This window comes from Neoarius graeffei, chromosome 4 (genome assembly GCF_027579695.1).
Source record: "Neoarius graeffei isolate fNeoGra1 chromosome 4, fNeoGra1.pri, whole genome shotgun sequence".
NCBI lineage: Eukaryota > Metazoa > Chordata > Actinopteri > Siluriformes > Ariidae > Neoarius > Neoarius graeffei.
This window is the reverse complement of record NC_083572.1, coordinates 12,184,785-12,205,784: the sequence shown is the minus strand read 5'-3', so window position 1 is coordinate 12,205,784 and position 21,000 is coordinate 12,184,785. Positions and strand designations below refer to the sequence as shown.

At 41.1% G+C, this 21,000-nt stretch overlaps 1 protein-coding gene across 2 annotated transcripts in view; it reads right to left on the bottom strand.

Annotated features, from left to right (window-relative positions):
• Positions 1-21,000, bottom strand: part of tab1 (TGF-beta activated kinase 1/MAP3K7 binding protein 1) — an 82,606-nt gene that overhangs the window by 21,508 nt on the left and 40,098 nt on the right. For both annotated transcript variants that reach the window (XM_060918830.1, XM_060918831.1), the window contains exons 6-9: positions 20,838-20,954; positions 20,605-20,716; positions 6,529-6,673; positions 3,690-3,897 (exon numbers count right to left, since the gene is read on the bottom strand). In XM_060918830.1, the coding sequence (XP_060774813.1) occupies positions 3,690-3,897; positions 6,529-6,673; positions 20,605-20,716; positions 20,838-20,954 (582 nt within the window). The remainder of the gene's footprint in view (positions 1-3,689; positions 3,898-6,528; positions 6,674-20,604; positions 20,717-20,837; positions 20,955-21,000) is intronic.

Here is a 21,000-nt window from a genome sequence, read left to right as displayed (position 1 = left end):
TTAGCCAATGTGAGAGAGGCCTTCAGTTGCTTAGAAGTTACCCTGGGGTCCTTTGTGACCTCGCCAACTATTACACGCCTTGCTCTTGGAGTGATCTTTGTTGGTCGACCACTCCTGGGGAGGGTAACAATGGTCTTGAATTTCTTACATTTGTACACAATCTGTCTGACTGTGGATTGGTGGAGTCCAAACTCTTTAGAGATGGTTTTGTAACTTTTTCCAGCCTGATGAGCATCAAGAACGCTTTTTCTGAGGTCCTCAGAAATCTCCTGTTTGTGCCATGATACACTTCCACAAACATGTGTTGTGAAGATCAGACTTTGATAGATCCCCGTTCTTTAAATAAAACAGGGTGTCCACTCACACCTGATTGTCATCCCATTGATTGAAAACACCTGACTCTAATTTCACCTTCAAATTAACTGCTAATCCTAGAGGTTCACATACTTTTGCCACTCACAGATATGTAATATTGGATCATTTTCTTCTATAAATAAATGACCAAGGATAATATTTTTGTCTCATTTGTTTAACTGGGTTCTCTTGATCTACTTTTAGGACTTGTGTGAAAATCTGATGATGTTTTAGGTCATATTTATGCAGAAATGTAGAAAATTCTAAAGGATTCACAAACTTTCAAGCACCACTGTATCTGGTTTTAACTTGCATTTGAGGACGCAATGATGAACTGTGTTCACAGACGATAGTTTTTGGAAGTTCCTGAGCCCATGCAGTGATTCCCACAACAGAATCGTGTCTGTTTTTAACGCAGTGACGCCTGAAGGCCTCGTCCCTTATGTACGACGATTTCGCCAGATTCTCAATCTGTGAATGATATTATATGCCGTAGATGATGTGATCCCCAAATTCTTTGCAATTTTACACTGAGGAATGTTATTCTTAAATTACTTCACGATTTGCCCACATACTCTTTCACACAGTGGTGAACTTCTGCCCATCTTTAAGGCTCCTAGACTTTGGAACAGCTTACCTCCAAGCATTTGGTCAGCTGATTCTGTAGCCATTTTTAAGTGTCCTTTAAAAACGCATTTTCATCATTCATAGATGTTTTTGGTTCTTAATTGGTTTCTTGACATCTTTCAAAATATTTTTTTTATTTATTTTCCCTCTTACATGTTTACACACGATCTTTATATCTTGTTTTTTTTTATCTTTTCCTTTATGTGAATGTAATATAATGCCTTTTGTAATTTGCATGGTTCATATTTATTTCTATCTTACAATTATCATCATCATCATTGCCGTCGTTATCATCTTTACTTCTGAGAGACTCCGCTTCTCTGGGATGCAGTCATGTTGCTGACCTGTTGCCAATTAACCCAAGTAGTTTCTTAGCATTATACAACTTTTTCAGTCTTTTGTTGCCCCGCCCCAACTTTTCTGAAACATTGCTGGCACTAAAATCAAAATTTTCATGTATTTTTCAAAAAGCAATAACATTTCTCAGTTTCAACATTTGACATGTTGCCTTTGTACTATTTTCAATTAAATATAAGGTTTCCATGATTTGCAAAGCACCACGTTTCATTTTCATTTACATTTCACGCAACTTTTTTTTTTTTTTTGGAAACGGGGTCGTAAAAATTTTAAAGACTTTCTCTCAAAAATACATGTGGCAAAATTAGCAACATCCTGAAGGAATATTTAAAATAAATACAAACGCATACAAATAAATCCAAAAACTGTGATAACTGAAAGGAACTAATTGCATGGCCGCGTCTTCCAGGAGGTTCGGATTTGACGCGTCATAAGGGGTGTTCATACGGCAACTTCTACTCCGGTGTAGCACCGGGGCTGCCCCGGTAGAGCGTTCACACGGTACAAAGTTATACCGGTGTAGCTCCTGAAAGCTGCTTAAACCGGTGCAAATCTAACCCTGCTCGGGAGGTGGTTTAACAGATTTACTCCGGAGTAAATGCTAGTTTGCGGGGCAGCACCGATATAAAATGGGACGTCTGAACGCTACAGGGGTAGACTCGCTACGCGTGAGGAGAGTTGATTACATACGGGCATTGCATAATTTGCATCCTGGTATTTTGCGCTTCCAAAATGGCGAATATCAACAACAACAGAACTGCGTGTCTTCCAGTGTTGCCAGATTGGGTGGTTTTAAGTGCATTTTGGCGGATTTGAACACGTTTTGGGCTGGAAAACGTCAGCAGTATCTGGCAACACTGGTGTCTTCATCCACGTTGCTTTCCCGGCGCTTGGTGATGCCATGACAACCGGGAAAAGGAAGTACGTTTTCACGCATGCGCGTATTTCATTTCCGCATTATTACTATCGTATAGCACGGTCGCAAAAACCGCCGTGTGAACGCAAGTGGGGCTGCACCGGTGCTAACACGCTTCTCTCTAGTAAGCAGGTTTGTGACGTGCGAACGCTCCACAAAATTTACACCGGTGTAAGATACATCGCAACAAAATACATCGGTGCAGCATCGATGCAAATATGTGCCTTTTTAAAGTGCCATTCCACCATTGGATGTATTCTTTGGCATAAAATACAATATATTTTATGACAACATGACTAGACAGAGAAATCTTTTAGCTTCAAAATGATATACCAAACATAATTTTTTGACAACGACAAGTATATTAATTTTGCGACCAAAGTCACCTACCCTTTTAATTTCCGCGCGGTAGTGAAACGTGATGTCATCGGCAGGTTCCCCTTCTTGTGTACCACGTGTCGGTCTATTTTTAGACCAGGAAACCCCCAAAGTGAGAGAGTCATTTCTCCTCGTATATGGGGGCCAAAAAAATTGCGAAAAATTTTGAGTTAATCTTTCAGTTAGCTAGATTTATTGGTATTAGCTAGATTTATTGGTATTATTTTTATCGCGTTCTATCCGCCATTGCTGATAATATGTGCCACGTCACACGTCACGTGGTACACAAGAAGGGGAACCTGCCGATGACATCACGCGCGGAAATTAAAAGGGTAGGTGACTTTGGTCGCAAAATTAATATACTTGTCGTTGTCAAAAAATGATGTTTGATATATCATTTTGAAGCTAAAAGATTTCTCTGTCTAGTCATGTTGTCATAAAATATATTGTATTTTATGCCAAAGAATACATCCAATGGTGGAATGGCACTTTAACCGTGACGATGTGCTGAATAATATATATATTTTTTTAATACTGATTTTCACTCAGGTTCATGAAGGGTGCTCATTATTCTCAAGGACGCTGCGTTGTTCGGTTTGAGACGTGGCTGATTTATCTGCCGTTTTTTACACGACTGAAATCTGACGCATGTTGAACTGAAGCTGAAAAGTACAATACTTTGAGCTTGCTTTGTTTTCTCATCTGAAAATCCAACCACAGGAATTTATCTCCCACTGGCCTGTGACGAATGAAATGTACTCTCGGGCCGGTGCCAATGACACGCCATACAAAACGCAGAACATGACAGGTGGCTTGTGTCAGGGTCCTTTGGCTCGAGCTCTTTTGATGACGCCACGTTGTCAACCAGAACATAACAACGACTGATTAAAACATAACTTTAAACCTAAATGCGACTTTTAACTTAAAAAAACAAACAAAACAAAACACACACTTGGTTAGAAACATACCTCAGAATATACAGTTATAGCAGACAGAGAGACCTGACACACATACACGTACAGCAAGGAGAGAGGGGCAGAGAGCAAGCTATGTTTACCTTGCGTTGGAGTTAGTGAGCCGTCTGACAGAGGGCAATTAATGGTGCGAATGAGCAGGGTCATGTCCTCGTGGCGTGAACACTGCACCGCTCTCTGTTTGGAGTAGGCGTCATAATGAAGCCGCTTCACGCGCTCCACCACTGACTGGGCCGCCGCCTCCACGTTGCCCTGCTGGGTCAACTCCGCTGCCACCATGGCAACCATCTCCTGAAAGAAGGAATGATGGGACATGGAGTCCATCAGCAGCACCAGGTGCTAGTTTTTATTACTGTTCGACTTTCAGGATTTCATTCCAAAAAGAGCCTAGTGACAAATCGGGTGACTTTTCGAGCAGACGTTCCTGACCGTCTTGAACTCGATCCCGTCTCCAGCTGACGATTAAACGAGTTGCGCTTGCAACCGATCACTGATCACGACTGTAAATTCTTCTTCAAGTAAATTATCAATTATTTTCTACTGGAAAAACGTTTCTATTCTATGGGAAAATCTTCCTTCTTCGTTGACCCTACTTGACCACTTGATACGTCAACGATCGTGAGGAATACTGAACATGCAAATTAGTCTCTGGCTGAAAACTTTAATTACTTTCACATTAACAGGGTTCCCACAGTTTTTCAGGCTTCTTTTTTTAATGACTTTTAAGGACCAATTTTCATTTTTTTAAGGACCCAATGACCAAAACTGAATATCACTGGTGTGAAATTGCCTATTGTAACAATCACTTGCTTGTTTTCCCACACTTCGTCTGCTTGTTTTCTTTATGACTCTTAAAGGACTTTTCTTGACCAAATCTTGCAACAAGTGCAGCAATTCCTGATATGTCTGATATTTAAAACGATTTTAAGAAAACCTCAACGGTGGGTGAGGAAATGGTTAGTGGCTAAAAATAAAAAATATAAAGAACATTCCATTTAGAGTAGAATTTATTTCACGACACGAGATTTTCATTTTGTTCAGGAACAATTGAAACTAAAAGTATTAAATTGACACAGGGTGACCCAGACCCCCCCCCCCCCCCCCCCTTGCTATTCTTATGTTATGGAATAAATTTTCTAATGAGTCTGCATGTTTCTATACATGTTATAGACAGATTGAAAGTCATATGTTTTGTTAATCCATGTTTCCATTAATACGCATCAATGGCGGGCGACTGAGCTGATACGAAGTAGTCACATGACCCTGTTCGGGACTGATCCCGAACAGCGCCACGTGGTTCCGGGCTATTCTCAAAAGCAGACACCAGGGGTCGCCACTATACGCTTTGTTCAGCCCCTGCAGTTCGCCTGTGAAACAGGGTCGTTTGCGCGAATCGGGGCAGCGGGAACAGCGTTTTCGAAAATTAAAAATGTGTTATTAGAAGGGAGACAAAAAAAACCCCTGATTTTTCAGGACTTTAACAGATTTTCATCAATTTTATGGATAATTGAGTACTTCTCATCTCATTATCTCTAGTCGCTTTATCCTTCTACAGGGTCGCAGGCAAGCTGGAGCCTATCCCAGCTGACTACGGGCGAAAGGCGGGGTACACCCTGGACAAGTCGCCAGGTCATCACAGGGCTGACACATAGACACAGACAACCATTCACACTCACATTCACACCTACGCTCAATTTAGAGTCACCAGTTAACCTAACCTGCATGTCTTTGGACTGTGGGGGAAACCGGAGCACCCGGAGGAAACCCACGCGGACACGGGGAGAACATGCAAACTCCACACAGAAAGGCTCTCGCCGGCCACGGGGCTCGAACCCAGGACCTTCTTGCTGTGAGGCGACAGCGCTAACCACTACACCACCGTGCCGCCTAATTAAGTACTTAATTTTACAAATTCATTTTTTTAGGACTTTTATGGACTTTAAGGACCTGTACGAACACTGATTAAATATGAACATGGCTTCCGCTTCCTGCAGCTCGAGACCAGCTCAAAGAAGACTCTGTCCAGAATCTACACCACCGTTCAAAAGTTTGGGGTCACCCAGACAATTTTGTGTTTTCCATGAAAAGTCACACTTTTATTTCCCACCATAAGTTGTAAAATGAATAGAAAATATAGTCGAGACGTTTTTCTGGCCATTTTGAGCATTTAATCGACCCCACAAATGTGATGCTCCAGAAACTCAATCTGCTCAAAGGAAGGTCAGTTTTATAGCTTCTCTAAAGAGCTCAACTGTTTTCAGCTGTGCTAACATGATTGTACAAGGGTTTTCTAATCATCCATTAGCCTTCTGAGGCAATGAGCAAACACATTGTACCATTAGAACACTGGAGTGAGAGTTGCTGGAAATGGGCCTCTATACACCTATGGAGATATTGCACCAAAAACCAGACATTTGCAGCTAGAATAGTCATTTACCACATTAGCAATGTATAGAGTGCATTTCTGATTAGTTTAAAGTGATCTTCATTGAAAAGAACAGTGCTTTTCTTTCAAAAATAAGGACATTTCAAAGTGACCCCAAACTTTTGAACGCTAGTGCATGCATTTCCATTGGCGGCAATAGTGACGAAATTAAAATAAAGCATGAGAGACTGCGTTTGATTGGCAGCGTATCAAAAGACTACCATTATATTACTGTCATGTTATGAAGGGCGTTGGTTTGCTTGCTGTTCTTATTTGATTAAAACTTTTCCATGCACTGCAGCTTAATGGCCCAGTGTCAGTATAGAACCTTTTTCATGCTTGTTGTCATGGTTACATTTCAGTATAGTTATGTAGCGTGAAGCACTAATTTAGAACTGTGATTCGAAAAGCAGTGGACGCCTGAAAGGATACACAAATGGCGTCTTCTTTACGTGATTAAGATCTGCAAGAGGATTTCGGAAGTGCTTAGAACACACCTGATTGGCCTGCTCAGGTCCATGGGCTGCCTCGAGGGCCTTAATGAGCCCCTCTGACATCAGTAACAGGAAGCCTGCGACTCCATCCAGTGACTGGCCGCCGTGAATCTCGGGCTCTGCGATGATCGGCTTGCTCTTGGCCGCACTAAGAGTGGACACGTTAAATACACAAACCGTGATTTAACCATCAGGTTATGGAATCTCCCACATTAAACAAACCGACGCTTCAGTCAGTACTCCATTCGTCGGCTCGTATGAACTTCTGGGAAACCTGCTGAAGTGCACAAGTCTGTGCAAGAGAGGTCTGAATTCAAAACAGCGACTTTGTTTGAATGGATGTGGTTTCCAGAAGGCAGGAAATGGAGATTTGGCTGAGCATGTTAAGGTCATGTAGAAGAAAGGTAATGCTGTAATAGTCCAACTGGATGGCAGTCAAACAGACAAGGCGGATAGGAGATCATCGGAAGAGACAGACAGAGAAGAAAAATAAGAAGAGACAGTCTGGTGTATGCACAGACAGAGATATGGAAAGACAATGACCAGGTGCACACTGCATCAAACGCCGAGACTCATTTTTCAAGCTGGATATGAACGAATGTATTCATAAATCAGTCAGGAGCATCTGTGAAAGAAATGCAGCATTCGTGCAAATAAATTTCATTCGGCAAAACTTCTCAAATCCGAACGAGCAAGGAGTTACTGCAAATTTATATATGTGGATTACGCTGTCAAGTTTAAATGCCTTTTTTATTCTCTTTAAAGCTAGACGGCCTTTCGATCTGATAAAAATCGGTCAAATTTGGTTCCCTCTGAAATTTGGTCATTGTGATATATCGTCTCGTCTCGTCTCATCTCGTCTTCTTCCGCTTATCCGGGACCAGGTCGCGGAGGCAGCAGTCTAAGCATGGAAGCCCAAACTTCCCTTTCTCCAGACACCTCGGCCAGCTCCTCGGGAAGAACACCGAGGCGTTCCCAGGCCAGCCGAGAGACATAGTCCCTCCAGCGTGTCCTGGGTCTTCCCTGGGGGGACATGCCTGGAACACCTCCCCAGGGAGGCGTCCAGGAGGCATCCGAAAAAGATGTGTTATATATGTATTATATGAACATTTACATGAACATGATACACATGTATATGTATTATATGAACATTTTGGCACAAAATTGATTCCATAGTAGTTTTTTTTTTTAGATAAACATTGTGATATATGTTTATCTCAAAAAACTATGGAATCAATTTTGTGCCAAAATGTTCATATAATACTTTTGAAATATCAAACAAAAACGATAAATCAAAATTCAAAAAAAAAAAAATTTTTTTTAAAAAGTCAATTTTTTTAGACTGGCAAACAAATTACTCGTGTAATCGTGCAAAATATCAGTCTATTACTCTTCAGAAACCTTTTATTTTTGTTCCGCGTCTTTCTCAGTTTTGTTTGACGTAATTTATTAGGATGCAGTGCAAAGCACTGCAACTATTGTTCTACGTGTTTCTTCTTCTTATTCCTACACAAATTTCGATTTCGAATAACTCAATAACCGTACGTCGCACACAGACAAACAATATATCAAAACGTGCGGCTCGATCGGACTCGCTATGCTATTACTTTTCTCTACAGAATACGATTTTTTCGCGACGTAGTTGTGAACAAATCGCCCAAAAAAAACCCATTCATTTCTATGGAATTAATTGAAAAAAAAAGCACTTTTTCAAACATCCGCTGCTCTGGCATGCTTTCACCTAGAGACGTGATTCAAACTCTAAAACGTAGGAAAACTTCTCCTCTGTGGATCTGGCATTCAATTTTTCTGCTAGGTTCTACACTTTCGGATCAGTCCCGGCTCAAACGCCATGTGGGTTCCGGGAGAAAATCCGGCTTTTGAATGGGTGTCTATTGCGTTACACACCAGTGGAGCTCGTTTACTTAGAGTGTAGAGAGCTTGAAAAAATAACTCAAACTTTCTCGCTTAAACTGTGGTTTCAGCCACAAATTTCACTCTACAGACATAAATTTCTCAAAAGTAGTAGTAAAACTTGTCCTGATTCACACAATGTGTCTACCTAAACGATAGGATTTACAGTTTTTGAATGAGAAGCCTCAAACTGAGGAGAGTGCAGCCGAGAGGCCTCATTGACACCCATTATAAACGTGACAGAAAAGTCACTCATTTGTAACTCGCTCTAGTGTCCTCATTTTTAAAACTACAGACAAAAAATTACATCAGTGTATTCAGGAGACCCTTCTAGCACTCACTGTGAAAGAATTTTGTGAATAGCTGCTTTCGTTGTCGAGTTATTTGTCGTTGTTTGAGGCCTGCTCCTGAGCAAAAAACAGCAAACACCTGACAAAATCTTGTGTGTCTTAACGCTCCTGCTCAGGCCCGTCGCCATGCCGACTGGGGCCAGTGAGGGAGCAGGGGGGGGGCTGCTGTCTCAAGCACACACATAAATCATGGCATTGTAGCTTCATAGCAGGTCACACATTCACGGCCAGCAAACATGCGTGACCGAATTGCTTTGCGCACTGCATCCTCTCACAATTTCCCCCGGGGAATTGTCCGGTCTAGTTTTGGTTGCGATTCCAGCTTTCTCGTTTGCGCTCCCTGACTTTCTGCTTGCAGTTTTGGCACAAACTTCACGTGTGGGCGGGCTGTCCAGGAATGCATTCCCATTGGCTAACTTGTGTTTGACTGACAGCTACGCTCAGCCATTCCCTACTCGGATTCTGACGGACTGTTTGACGAGTGACCGATCCACTTTTGAATCGGTTAATTAATTCAATATCATAGTCGCCACTGAAGTCCACTCCATCCTTGTTTACCGTCAATGGATCGGTCACTCGTCCAACAGTACGCCAGAATCCGAGTAGGGAATGGCTGAGCGTAGCTGTCAGTCAAACACAAGTTAGCCAATGGGAATGCGTTCCTGGACAGCCCGCCCACACGTGAAGTTTGTGCCAAAACTGCAAGCAAAAAGTCAGGGAGCGCAAACGAGAAAGCTGGAATCGCAACCAAAATAAATTACGTCAAACAAAACTGAGAAAGACGTGGAACAAAAATAAAAGGTTTCTGAAGAGTAACAGACTGATATTTTGCACGATTACACGAATAATTTGTTTGCCAGTCTAAAATTTTACTTTTTTAAATTTTTTTTTTCTGAATTTTGATTTATCGTTTTGGTTTGATATTTCAAAAGTATTGTATGAACATTTTGGCACAAAATTGATTCCATAAAAAACAGGCCATTCTGTGGCTGGGAAGTTATTTAATTTGGGTGGATTCCGGAGCAAATAACGTGCATGAACTCACTCGCTTTGCACAGTCAAGTAGCCCTTTTCCACCAAAGCAGTTCCAGGGCTGGTTCGGGGCCAGTGCTTAGTTTGGAACCGGGTTTTCTGTTTCCACTGACAAAGAACTGGCTCTGGGCCAGAAAAACCAGTTCCAGGGTAGCACCAGCTCTTTGCTGGGCCAGAGGAAAGAACTGCTTATGTCAGTGGGGGGGCAGAGTTGTTAAGACCAAAAACAATAGCAAGACCGCGAGAGGGCGCCATTTTTAAATAAGCGACGAGATATCATGGATGCAGTAAAGCAGCAGTCATCCATTATTATTGTTGTTGTTGCTGCTTCTTCTTCTTCTTCTTCTTCTCCGTGTTGTTGCTTCGATGTTCGCGCCAAGGTTTATGCAAACGCAGTGACGTAACTGACGTATACAGTGACGTAATGACGTGGCTCCCCTTAGCACCGCGAGCTATGGAAAAGCAAACTGGTTTTCAGCTGGTTCGCAAGTTGAACGAGTTGTGAACCAGCACCGGCCCCGAACCAGCCCTGGAACTGATTTGGTGGAAAAGTGGCCAAGCAGACAGACGAAGTCCGTGTGTGTGTGTGCGCGCGCATGCGCAGGTTTACCTTTAACCGTTCCATCATTCTGTCACTAAACGAACAGCTGATCACGCCGAGGTGCTCACTGACCGCCGATATTTATTAGTTCGGTCCTGCGTTTCCACTCCTTCGTATATAACATATCTTTTCTTCTCGCTTTCTTTCCGTTACTGTAGTCGGTCTTTCACGTTTCATTTGCGTCCTCCATTTTTCTCTCCTGTTTCAAATTTGTATCCCACAATGCCTTGCACGAACGGGGAAAGCCCACCACGTCATGCATGACGTAGTATCTTGAATTGAGTCATGGTGAAGCAGGAAAAAATAGCGGAGAATTTAGGGCCACGTGGCTCTAAATTCATTAATTGTTCTATTTTAAAAAAATAATAAAATTAGAAGTCTGTGATTCGAATTCAGGAGCTTTCGGTCCACTCAACAAAAATAATTGGGTGTCAGGGAAAATTCTTTTTCTGACCTACAATGCCTTGCAAAAGTATTCATACCCCTTGAACTTGTTCACATTTTTCCACCTTACAACCACAAACTTAAGAGTTTTTTATTGAGATTTTATGTGATAGACCAACACAGAGTAGCACATAATTGTGAAGTGAAACGAAAACGATAAATGGTCTTCAAAATTTTAAACAAATAAAAATCTGAAAAATGTGGTGTGCATTAGTATTCAGCCCCCCTGCGTCAATACTTTGTAGAGCCACCTTTTGCTGTAATTACAGCTGCAAGTCTTTTGTGGTATGTCTCTACCAGCTTTGCACATCTAGACACTGACATTTTTGCCCATTCTTCTTTGCAAAATAGCTCAAGCTCAGCCAGATTGGATGGAGAGCGTCTGTGAACAGCAATTGTCAAGTCTTGCCACAGATGCTCAATGGGATTTAGGTCTGGACTTTGACTGGGCCATTCTAACACATGAATATTCTTTGATCTAAACCATTCCATTGTAGCTCTGGCTGTATGTTTAGGGTTATTGTCTTGCTGGAAGGTGAATCTCCTTCCCAGTCTCAAGTCTTTTGCAGCCTCCAACAGGTTTTCTTCCAGGATTGCCCTGTATTTAGCTCCATCCAGCTTTCCTGTCCCTGTTGAAGAAGTGCATCCCCATAGCATGATGCTGCCACCACCATGTTTCACAGTGGGGATGGTGTGTGCAGGGTGATGAGCAGTGTTAGTTTTCTGCCACACATAGCGCTTAGGCCAAAAAGTTCAACTTTGGTCTCATCTGACCAAAGCACCTTCTTCCACATGTTTGCTGTGTCCCCTACATGGCTTCTTATGCCTGTCTTTCAACAATGGCTTTCTTCTTGCCACTCTTCCAAAAAGGCCAGATTTGTGGAGTGTACGACTTATAGTTGTCCTGTGCACAGATTCTCCCACCTGAGCTGTGGATTTCTGCAGCTCCTCCAGAGTGATCATGGGCCTCTTGGCTGCTTCTCTGACCAGTGCTCTCCTTGCTCGCTCTGTCGGTTTAGGTGGACGGCCATGTCTTGGTAGGTTTGCAGTTGTGCCATACTTTTTCCATTTTTGAATGATGGATTGAACAGTGCTTCTTGAGATGTTGGATATTTTTTTATAACCTAACCCTGCTTTAAACTTCTCCAGAACTTTATCCCTGACCTGTCTGGTGAGTTCTTTGGTCTTCATGATGCTGTTTGTTCTTCAGTGTTCTCTAACAAACCACTGAGGCCTTCACAGAACAAGTGTATTTATGCTGAGAGTAAATTACACACAGTAGGACTCTATTAACTAATTAGATGACCTCTGAAGGCAATTGATTGCACTGGATTGTATTTAGAGGTATCAGAGTACAGGGGGCTGAATACTAATGCGCACCACATTTTTCAGATTTTTATTTGTTTAAAATTTTGAAGATCATTTATCATTTTCGTTTCACTTCGCAATTATGTGCTACTCTGTGTTGGTCTATCACAGTGTTTCGCAAAGTGTGGTCCAAGTGGTCCGCGAGGTGATCTACAAACGTAGTCAGCGTTTTCAAGATAAGCTAGCGTATGCTTTGTAACATTATTAGAAAGTTAAATTTATCCAATCTTGTTTTTAACCAGGGATCCCAGCAGTAATTGAAAAAAATAGAGGAATGTAAGAAACTATCAGCAGGGGTCAAGGGTGCTGCAAGCCCCCTGAAGCTGTTGAGATTTTAACATTTAAAGATGCTATAGAACACATTTTTTACATAGATTTAACAGAGAAAAGCAACAGAATTTAACAATAATGTGTATCTCTTTGATGCCATATTTTGTAATCAATGACATAAGTGGCAAAAAAAAAATTATTTATAAAAATTAGATGAAAATGTAGCTTTGAAGAATATACTTCTTCTAACCCGGACACTGTTCCGCTATCTCTTTTATGGACGAGATCTTTTTTCCACGACATATTGAATTAAGTTCAACGCATTAGAAACAAAAGCACGAACGGAGTTAAAACACATTTTCTAGCAAATGGGCGCAGCCATATTGTTTTCTCGTTCTATCGCGTACAGTCTCGCATCAATTTAACTTCCGAGTGTTCCCGAATGTCAACGAGAACAAACGAAGCTGACAAAAACATCGCTAAACACGCAAACCAAATCAGAACCTATTCTGCTGGTCATTTTACTTAAACAAACATTTTTAACGGATATACAAGAGATTTAAAAAAAACAAAACACCACCACTTTGGCTAGAAAAATAGCAGAATTCCGCTAAATAGCGGACGTCTGGGATCCCTGTTTAACGGCAATCAAACGGGCCTGTAATTTCATCATTATTATTATTTAAAAAGCGTTCTGCATCTGAATTTGCACCACATAAAACTTCTAGTGTGCACGTGCTCTTATTCCGCCTCTCGTCTCTAGGCGACAGTCACCTCACAAATCTCTGCCTCACAGGCAAACAGGCAGGCAGACCTGAAAACAAGCAAACGAAATTTCGGAACATATAATAGGCTAATCCTAACTAGCTCGTGTTCGTGGCGATTTTTTTTAATTTACTGAAAGTGAAACAACAAGGATGGAGAAGTGGCTGACGGGTTCAGTTAAGAGGAAAAAACCTGACACTACCGACACAAGCATCAATAAGGAGAAAATGCAAAGAAAAGAAGATTCAGTTAGCACTGAGTCCCCAACACAGGAAGAACAAGAAAAACAAGCTCGGCAGACTAAACCAACGGAAAAGGTGAAAAGAAAATACCACAATGAATATCTAAAGTTGGGATTTTTCTGGACTGGGGATTCTGAAGATCCAATCCCAATCTTGGATTAAAGCTGTCCAGCTTGGAACCAGATATTAAATCATTGATGCTTAGCAGGGTTTTTTCTAGAAAAATTTAGTATGAGGGCGCTCACCATGGCGAGGGAGCGAAGGGGGGGGGGGGGGGGGGGGGGGGGGGGGTGCCGGTTGTGTCCCCCCCCCCGCTGTGCAAAGCCTTTGAAAAATGCTTCAATGGGACATTCTGAGGCTATCTGAGAGGGAAATTGTAGCAAATTGTCTGTCAACATTGAAAAAGAAAGAAGTAATCTTCTTCTGCCCCGGACAGTCTTTGGTTTTCTTCCACTTCGTGCCGCGGGATGACATCTTTAAATGCCCAAGTGTCAACAAAAACAACTCGCGAACTACTTCTGTCAAAAGCTCCCGCGCCGGTGGGTGAAAGGTCATTCAGAATACAAGTCAGCTGACCTTGTATGTAACCCATGTCAAATCTCGCGAGAGCAGCCGCGACAAGTAAACAACTAAACAACATGGCGCCTCAGTCTGGAAAACGCCAATTCGGATTGTTTTTGCACCGTCTGGCGGTGTATCTACTATGATTGGAATATTTTTGGAGCAATTATAACGTATTTGATGATCAGACACATTGTCACGTAGTGTTGCTGGGATGTTTTCACGGAGTCGGTAAGGGGGCGCACGCCGAGAGTAAGAGGGCGCAGCGCCCCTGTTCCCCCGTTTAGACGAAAGCCTGCTTAGTATGCATCAGCACCACTCCTCCCATTAAGAAAAAAGAGTCAGTTTTGAACAGAAAACAAGTAAGTGTAATCTGGGTCAGTCCATGAAATGGGGTTACCAAAATGTGACATAGACGGAGTCACTTAAAACAATTTACAACTGAAAACAACTTTTATTTCCATGAAGCATTGACCATATAAGAAAATATAACATAGTTGTTAAGATAACTCCTGCTCTACAATGTATGATAAAATCCATAAATATTTACCCGGTTGCTAATGTAACAAGGACACGAACAAGCTTTTAAAAATAAAGGAAAAATATTGATAAAATCAATTTTTTGCTTTTATTTGCTTACTTTAAACATTAACACTGAATAAGAATTCATTAGAAATATTAGTTCAACATCATAAACACTGAAAGTACGAAATACCAGTATTTCACAAACTTCATAAAATCTCTTTAAGATTTGAACAATAACAACAGTCATTAACAGGAAACAGTTTCATCCTATATGGGGTAAATGAGATAATTGAATTCATTACTTTACTTAGTCACACTTATATCTGCACTTCTCTAGAGCACATGTTGTGGTGTGTGAGATCCCGCGAGAAGTCAGTTCAGCTGACCTAGATTGAGGCTACATCCACACGACAACGGCAACGAGATGTTATTTAAAAATATATCGCGTCCAAATGGGCAACAATCAGTAAAATATCAGGTCCATATGGCAACGCAACGCTTGCTGAAAACGATGCAATACACATGCCACACCTCTAGGGGCGCTGTAAGACGGTCCCTTCGCAGACACCAGAACAATAGAAGAAGTAAGGACGCATGCGCATAAACTATTATACGCGAGACTTCATATTAGCCACAAAGTCAGGAAAATCTGTTCGTAAAATTACATTATAATGACCAAATACAATGGAAAGTATTTTTCCAGTCTCACCTGTGAAAGGTAATCCCATGTGATCTCGTTTGGACGGCAAACCTGTTGGTACAGTTAAACGCAGCTAATCTTTATTCTCCGCTTTGACCTATCCAATATGGTGGCGAGGATGACGTATGATTCTACGCGGAAGGCGGCGTCTTTAATGGTCCGGAATAAATTGAATGATATACGTTGATGGATTAATTTGTTGTTTCTCACCTGTGAAAGGTAATCCCATGTGATCTCGTTTGGACGGTAAACCTGTTGGTACAGTTAAACGCAGCACATGAATCTTTATTCTCCGCTTTGACCTATCCAATATGGCGACGAGGATGACGTATGATTCTACGCGGAAGGCGGCGTCTTTAATGGTCCGGAATAAATTGAATGATATACGTTGATGGATTAATTTGTTGTTTCTCACCTGTGAAAGGTAATCCCATGTGATCTCGTTTGGACGGTAAACCTGTTGGTACAGTTAAACGCAGCACATGAATCTTTATTCTTCGCTTTGACCTATCCAATATGGCGATGAGGATGACGTATGATTCTACGCGGAAGGCGGCGTCTTTAATGGTCTGGAATAAATTGAATGCTACACGTTGATGGATTAATTTCTTCTACGCCCTTTTTGAGGAATGTATTGTAGGACTTAAACCCACATCTGAAGAGGTGAGATCGCTCCTTTTTTTTCCCCTATTTTTGCTGGCAGGATTTCTCTCTCTCTCACTTTGCACAATTACACAATAAATATTCACAGTGAAAATATTTTGTAAGCGCGTTTCATGAACCAAGTTATAGGATTTGTTGACAACTCGCATCGCAATGAGATCATTGGCACTACTGGTGTTAAGAATCAGACCATTTCATAAATGAATATTTTGCTGTAGAGCTGCAGTGTTTGTACAATTGCATGTTTTTGCTTCACTATTACTGTCACTATTCTGCTTCTTGCATTACTACTGTGAACTAACACTGAACATAATAATAATAATAATATCCAAGCTCATGTTTCACTCTCACTAATGCTCTGTAAGGCTTTTTCCTGGTGATATTCGTTACACTTCTACCCGGCGTGAAGCACTCACAGTCATGTGGTTGTGACGTCATCATAAACAAATCCGTTCTACTCATCCAGACGACTTCACAACGGCAACGTTGCCAGATCTTTCCACTCTGGAACCCGTTCTCAAAAAGATTGCGTTTTGGGCACCCAAAACGCCGGTGCCGTGTGGACGCCAGGCCTAAACGATAAGCAATTGTATCAGAGTCACCTGAATCCGTTGCCGTGTGGACAGGGCCTGAGTAAATAGGTCTCGCAGGTTGTGAACGAACCAGGAAGTGAGTGGACGCTAAGTTAGGATGTGAGAAAAAACATCGATAATTTCTTTTATTGCCGTTTGTTTAAATTTCTTTCTACCTACATCGTTTTATAGTATATTCTTCTTTATATTAAAAACATCAATCATGATTTCAACTCGTTTTATCATTTTTTATAAGCCTGGTTTCTAACGTAACATGGTAGGACACCGCAATGTTATGTTCACAACCTATTTTTAGTGGATGAATTCGAAGCTAAATAGTTTATAGAACCTTCTTAACTTTATTATGCGAGTGTAAAACTAAATTGCAAGTACCATGAAACTAATTTTATTGAAATTCTCAGAAAGTAATGAAGGTTTATTTAAGCTCAAAGTCAGCAAATATTCCATGTCACAAAAAACGTGTCATCCGTGTCCAGTCACAGGGGAAGAAAATGTTTCACATTTCTTTATTTCGAAAGAAAACTTCATTTTTTTAAATTTATTTTATTTCTTCAAACAATATTTATGGATAATCTGCTAAATATTTCTTTAAATCATGGAAATTAAAGATGAAATGATTATGTAAACCCGGACCAATGAAAAGTAACATCATTTCACGGACTGACCCATCTGTTAAATCTAAAATTTGTTTTGTTCATTTCAGTTCATTCATGTTCCTCCTAATTTTGAACAAATTTTGAACTATTGATATGAAATGTTCTGATTAACTGTTTGCTGAATTTTAAACCTCCATACTTTTGCCTTTAAAAACCACGGAGGATATGGAATGGATAAGCCTTTAATGCAGTGATTCTCAAACTGTGGTATGCATACCACTCGTGGTACGCGGGCTCCATTCTAGTGGTACGCCAAAGAATCACTTAATTAAATATAAATAAAATTAAAAAAATAAAACGTGAAATACTATCCATAATATCCGAATGGATGAAAATATCTTATCAACCGATGACAAGAAAATGAAAGGAGATACAAATGAAGTTAATAATTTTAAAAAGTTTGCAAGTGCTTCTGGGTAGCCATACGTAGCGTACGTACGCATTCCCGACGGTTCCGCTGACGGACGGTTATCCGCCATTGGTAGACTAGGCTATGATGGGAAAAGGTGGAGGTGGCTTTGCTAATTATGACGGGTACGACAAAATTACTGTCGTGGCTTAAATCCGTGAATGGGAGCGTGGATCAGGAGAGAGGGAGAACTGAAGAGGACGTGTGTGAGCCGAGCGCAGATGCTAACGACAGTGGCAAAACCAGCCCCAGAACTGCTAGCAAACGGCAGAAACCAGTGAGGAGGAAGTATGACGAAAAATACATAAAACTGGGCTTCATTTGGAGCGGGACAGAGGAGCTGCCCAGGCCGCAGTGTGTTGTATGCGGGGACAGTACTGTTTTTTACTTAACATTTAAGTACAGTACAGTAATTTAACTTTTAAGTACATTTTCATTTAATCTTTAAGAACTGTCTTTTAATATTTATTTTAGTACAATGTTTTATTTCACTTTTATGTGCAATTAATTTTATTTGATTCATTATTTAAAGACAGTGTTTTATTTTCCTATATTTAAACACAGTGTTACTGTTCAAAGTACTGTGTGTAATGTTACAGTGGCCAACAATATTAAATATACTTGTTAAATAAAACCTCCGCCTTGTTTTTAATGAATACTTAGGCCTACTACGCTACTGTATTTTAATGTTGGTCATTATGGTGGTACTTGGAGAGCCAAGTATTTTCTGAGGTGGCATTACTTGGTGAAAAAAGTTTGAGAACCACTGCTTTTATGTATTTAGTTAACCATAATTTTTTCATTTTTTGTATGGTCTGTGTGTGTGTGTGTGTGTGTGTGGGGGGGGGGGGGGGGGTGTTGACAGGTGGTCCCTGAAATTTTTTTTGGGGACAAAGTGGTCCTTGGTCTGAAAAAGTTTGAGAAACACTGGTCTATCACATAAAATCTCAATAAAAAACTTTTAAAGTGCTGATGACACGAACATGACTCTATGCAATTTCTTAAATAAACTATACAACATGGCAAACATGTTAGATTTCTGTTATAATTGCGTGAAAAGAAGCTGTTGTTACGCGAATATCCAACTTTTAATTGCACAGCGCAAGAAAACTGGGTCCGTGGCTGGCGGCCATGTTGTGACGTCAGCGGGAGAACACGCTGCGGTTCACTGGCTGTTCTACTCTGGTTCTACTCAATGGAAATGGCGCATGAAAACGCCGGTGAACTCTCTAGTGCTAGCTCTTCCTCTTCTGGGAGTCTAGAATTGTGTTGATCTCTTCCGAATAGAATCTATGATAGCCTACCCTCTTTACCCTTTGCCTCTCGTTGCTAGGCGGCAGTTACATGAAAGCCGCAAGCTTTCACAAGCAAATACATGACTGATATCACGCCGACTTTATGATTACATTTATGATTATCATGTAGAATCTATAGCTCTACATACCTTTATCTTATGTCGTTTCACAACACATGTTTAGTTGACAGGAGGACTGTCTTTGGATCCGGCATAGCTACTAGTAGACCCCCTCCGGAATACTGGCAGTGTTGCCAGATTGGGAGGTTTCCCGCCCAACTGGGCGGGAAACCTCCCAATCTGGCAACACTGTGTAGGCACTGCTGATGGTAGTAACACACGTTTGTGCTGAACTGAACACCCAAGAGATTCTTTTAAGCTGGGAAGGGTGTCAAAACAATCCAAATCGAAGTGTTCAGAGCACAGGATGGATGTTGGTGAGGGCTCCCACTTGTCACGAGTGCGCCTGACTTGCTTCACCCACTTCGCATGCAGCTCGGGATCTCTGGGAAACTTGAATAAACTTACCCCATCCTTGTGGGTTTTGGAGCAAAAGCCAGCAACACAACGCGAACACATTATATATATATATATATATATATATATATATATATACACACACACACACCGGTGTGTATATAAAATGTATAATAATAATACTAATAATGACAAACTGAACACCTGTCGCATCAACAACAAACTGGTAAGTTAGGAGGAAGGTTCTTTCGCTGACGTCATATAGCTCCTCCTCCTCTTTCGTCTCCTGGGTGCTGCAGCCCCGTCAAATTTGCCCAAATAGCTGCGTTTTTTATCATAACTTGTAAAGTAGGCGCCTTCATGAATTAATATATGGATCATCGGGAATTACTTTTTATGTTATAAAACATCGCCAAAGATGTCAAAAACGTGTCATCAGCACTTTAAGTTCGTGGTTGTAAGGTGGAAAAATGTGAACAAGTTCAAGGGGTATGAATACTTTTGCAAGGCACTGTACACTTGAAAAATCTGAAAGGCCGTCTAGCTTTAATGAGAACTCGGTTATTTCATATTAATGATTTGAAAAGAAAGCAAATGAAGACATTTATAATCTAAGGAAAGTAAGACGAGCTACTCAGTTAAGACAAAAGTCAAATAAAAATAAATAAATAAATAGCCAATGGTTGCCGAGCCTGTGCAGTGGCTGAGCTGCATTACTGGAAATATTTAGCTCTGCAGGTTTTGACTTTTAGAGAGTTTTGTGTACGTCACTAAATGCAAATATTTTGTGCCATGAATGAGCTGATTGGCATTTACCAACATCAGTGTTGGTGGAAGTCTGGCATGAATTTGGGATCATTCTTAAAGCACTATGAAACGTCACAAAGTCTAGCCTAATGTTGTTAGCTGCTTATATTTATGACACACAAACCAAAATATTACATGATTTTCATATTTGTAAAAGAAAAACGGTTGCCATAACGAGCAAAAATCACCAATTTGCAGTCGGCCACATGTACAGGAAATACAATCACTCAAACAGAAATGAATCATTGTCTACATGCATGCTTTAAAAATATATATATATGGTAAATAAATTGTCTGGGACTTGAGTGGAACGAAAATGATAGATATTTTAGCTCTAAGGCAACGTTATTTTATGACGGCGTGTCCAAGTCTGAATGATTATGGTGCATTTATTTCCTTTGAACCCACCTCAGGACATCAATGTCCGTGTAGTTGAATTTCACCTTGTAGTCTCCGATCCGCCTCAGACTGCTCTGACCTGCGATTGTCCCCGTCTGTCTGAGCCGATTTGGGTCCAGGCCTGAGAAAGAAAGAAAGAAAGAAAGAAAGAAAGAAAGAAAGAAAGAAAGAAAGAAAAAGATTCATCCAAGAGAGTTTTATCTGACTATGACACACAGAGCAACAGACGTGTGCGCGCTTACCTAACTGAGCCAGTCTGGCCAGCTCGTCTTCGTTATCAGTTGTGTGGGCTCGCCCGATCTGAATCACCTGGTTCTGACGGTCACTGGTTTGCTTGCACAGCAGAGCTCGGTTGGTGCCTGAGCAGTACCCCAAACACACACAACAATATATCACTCGACTTGT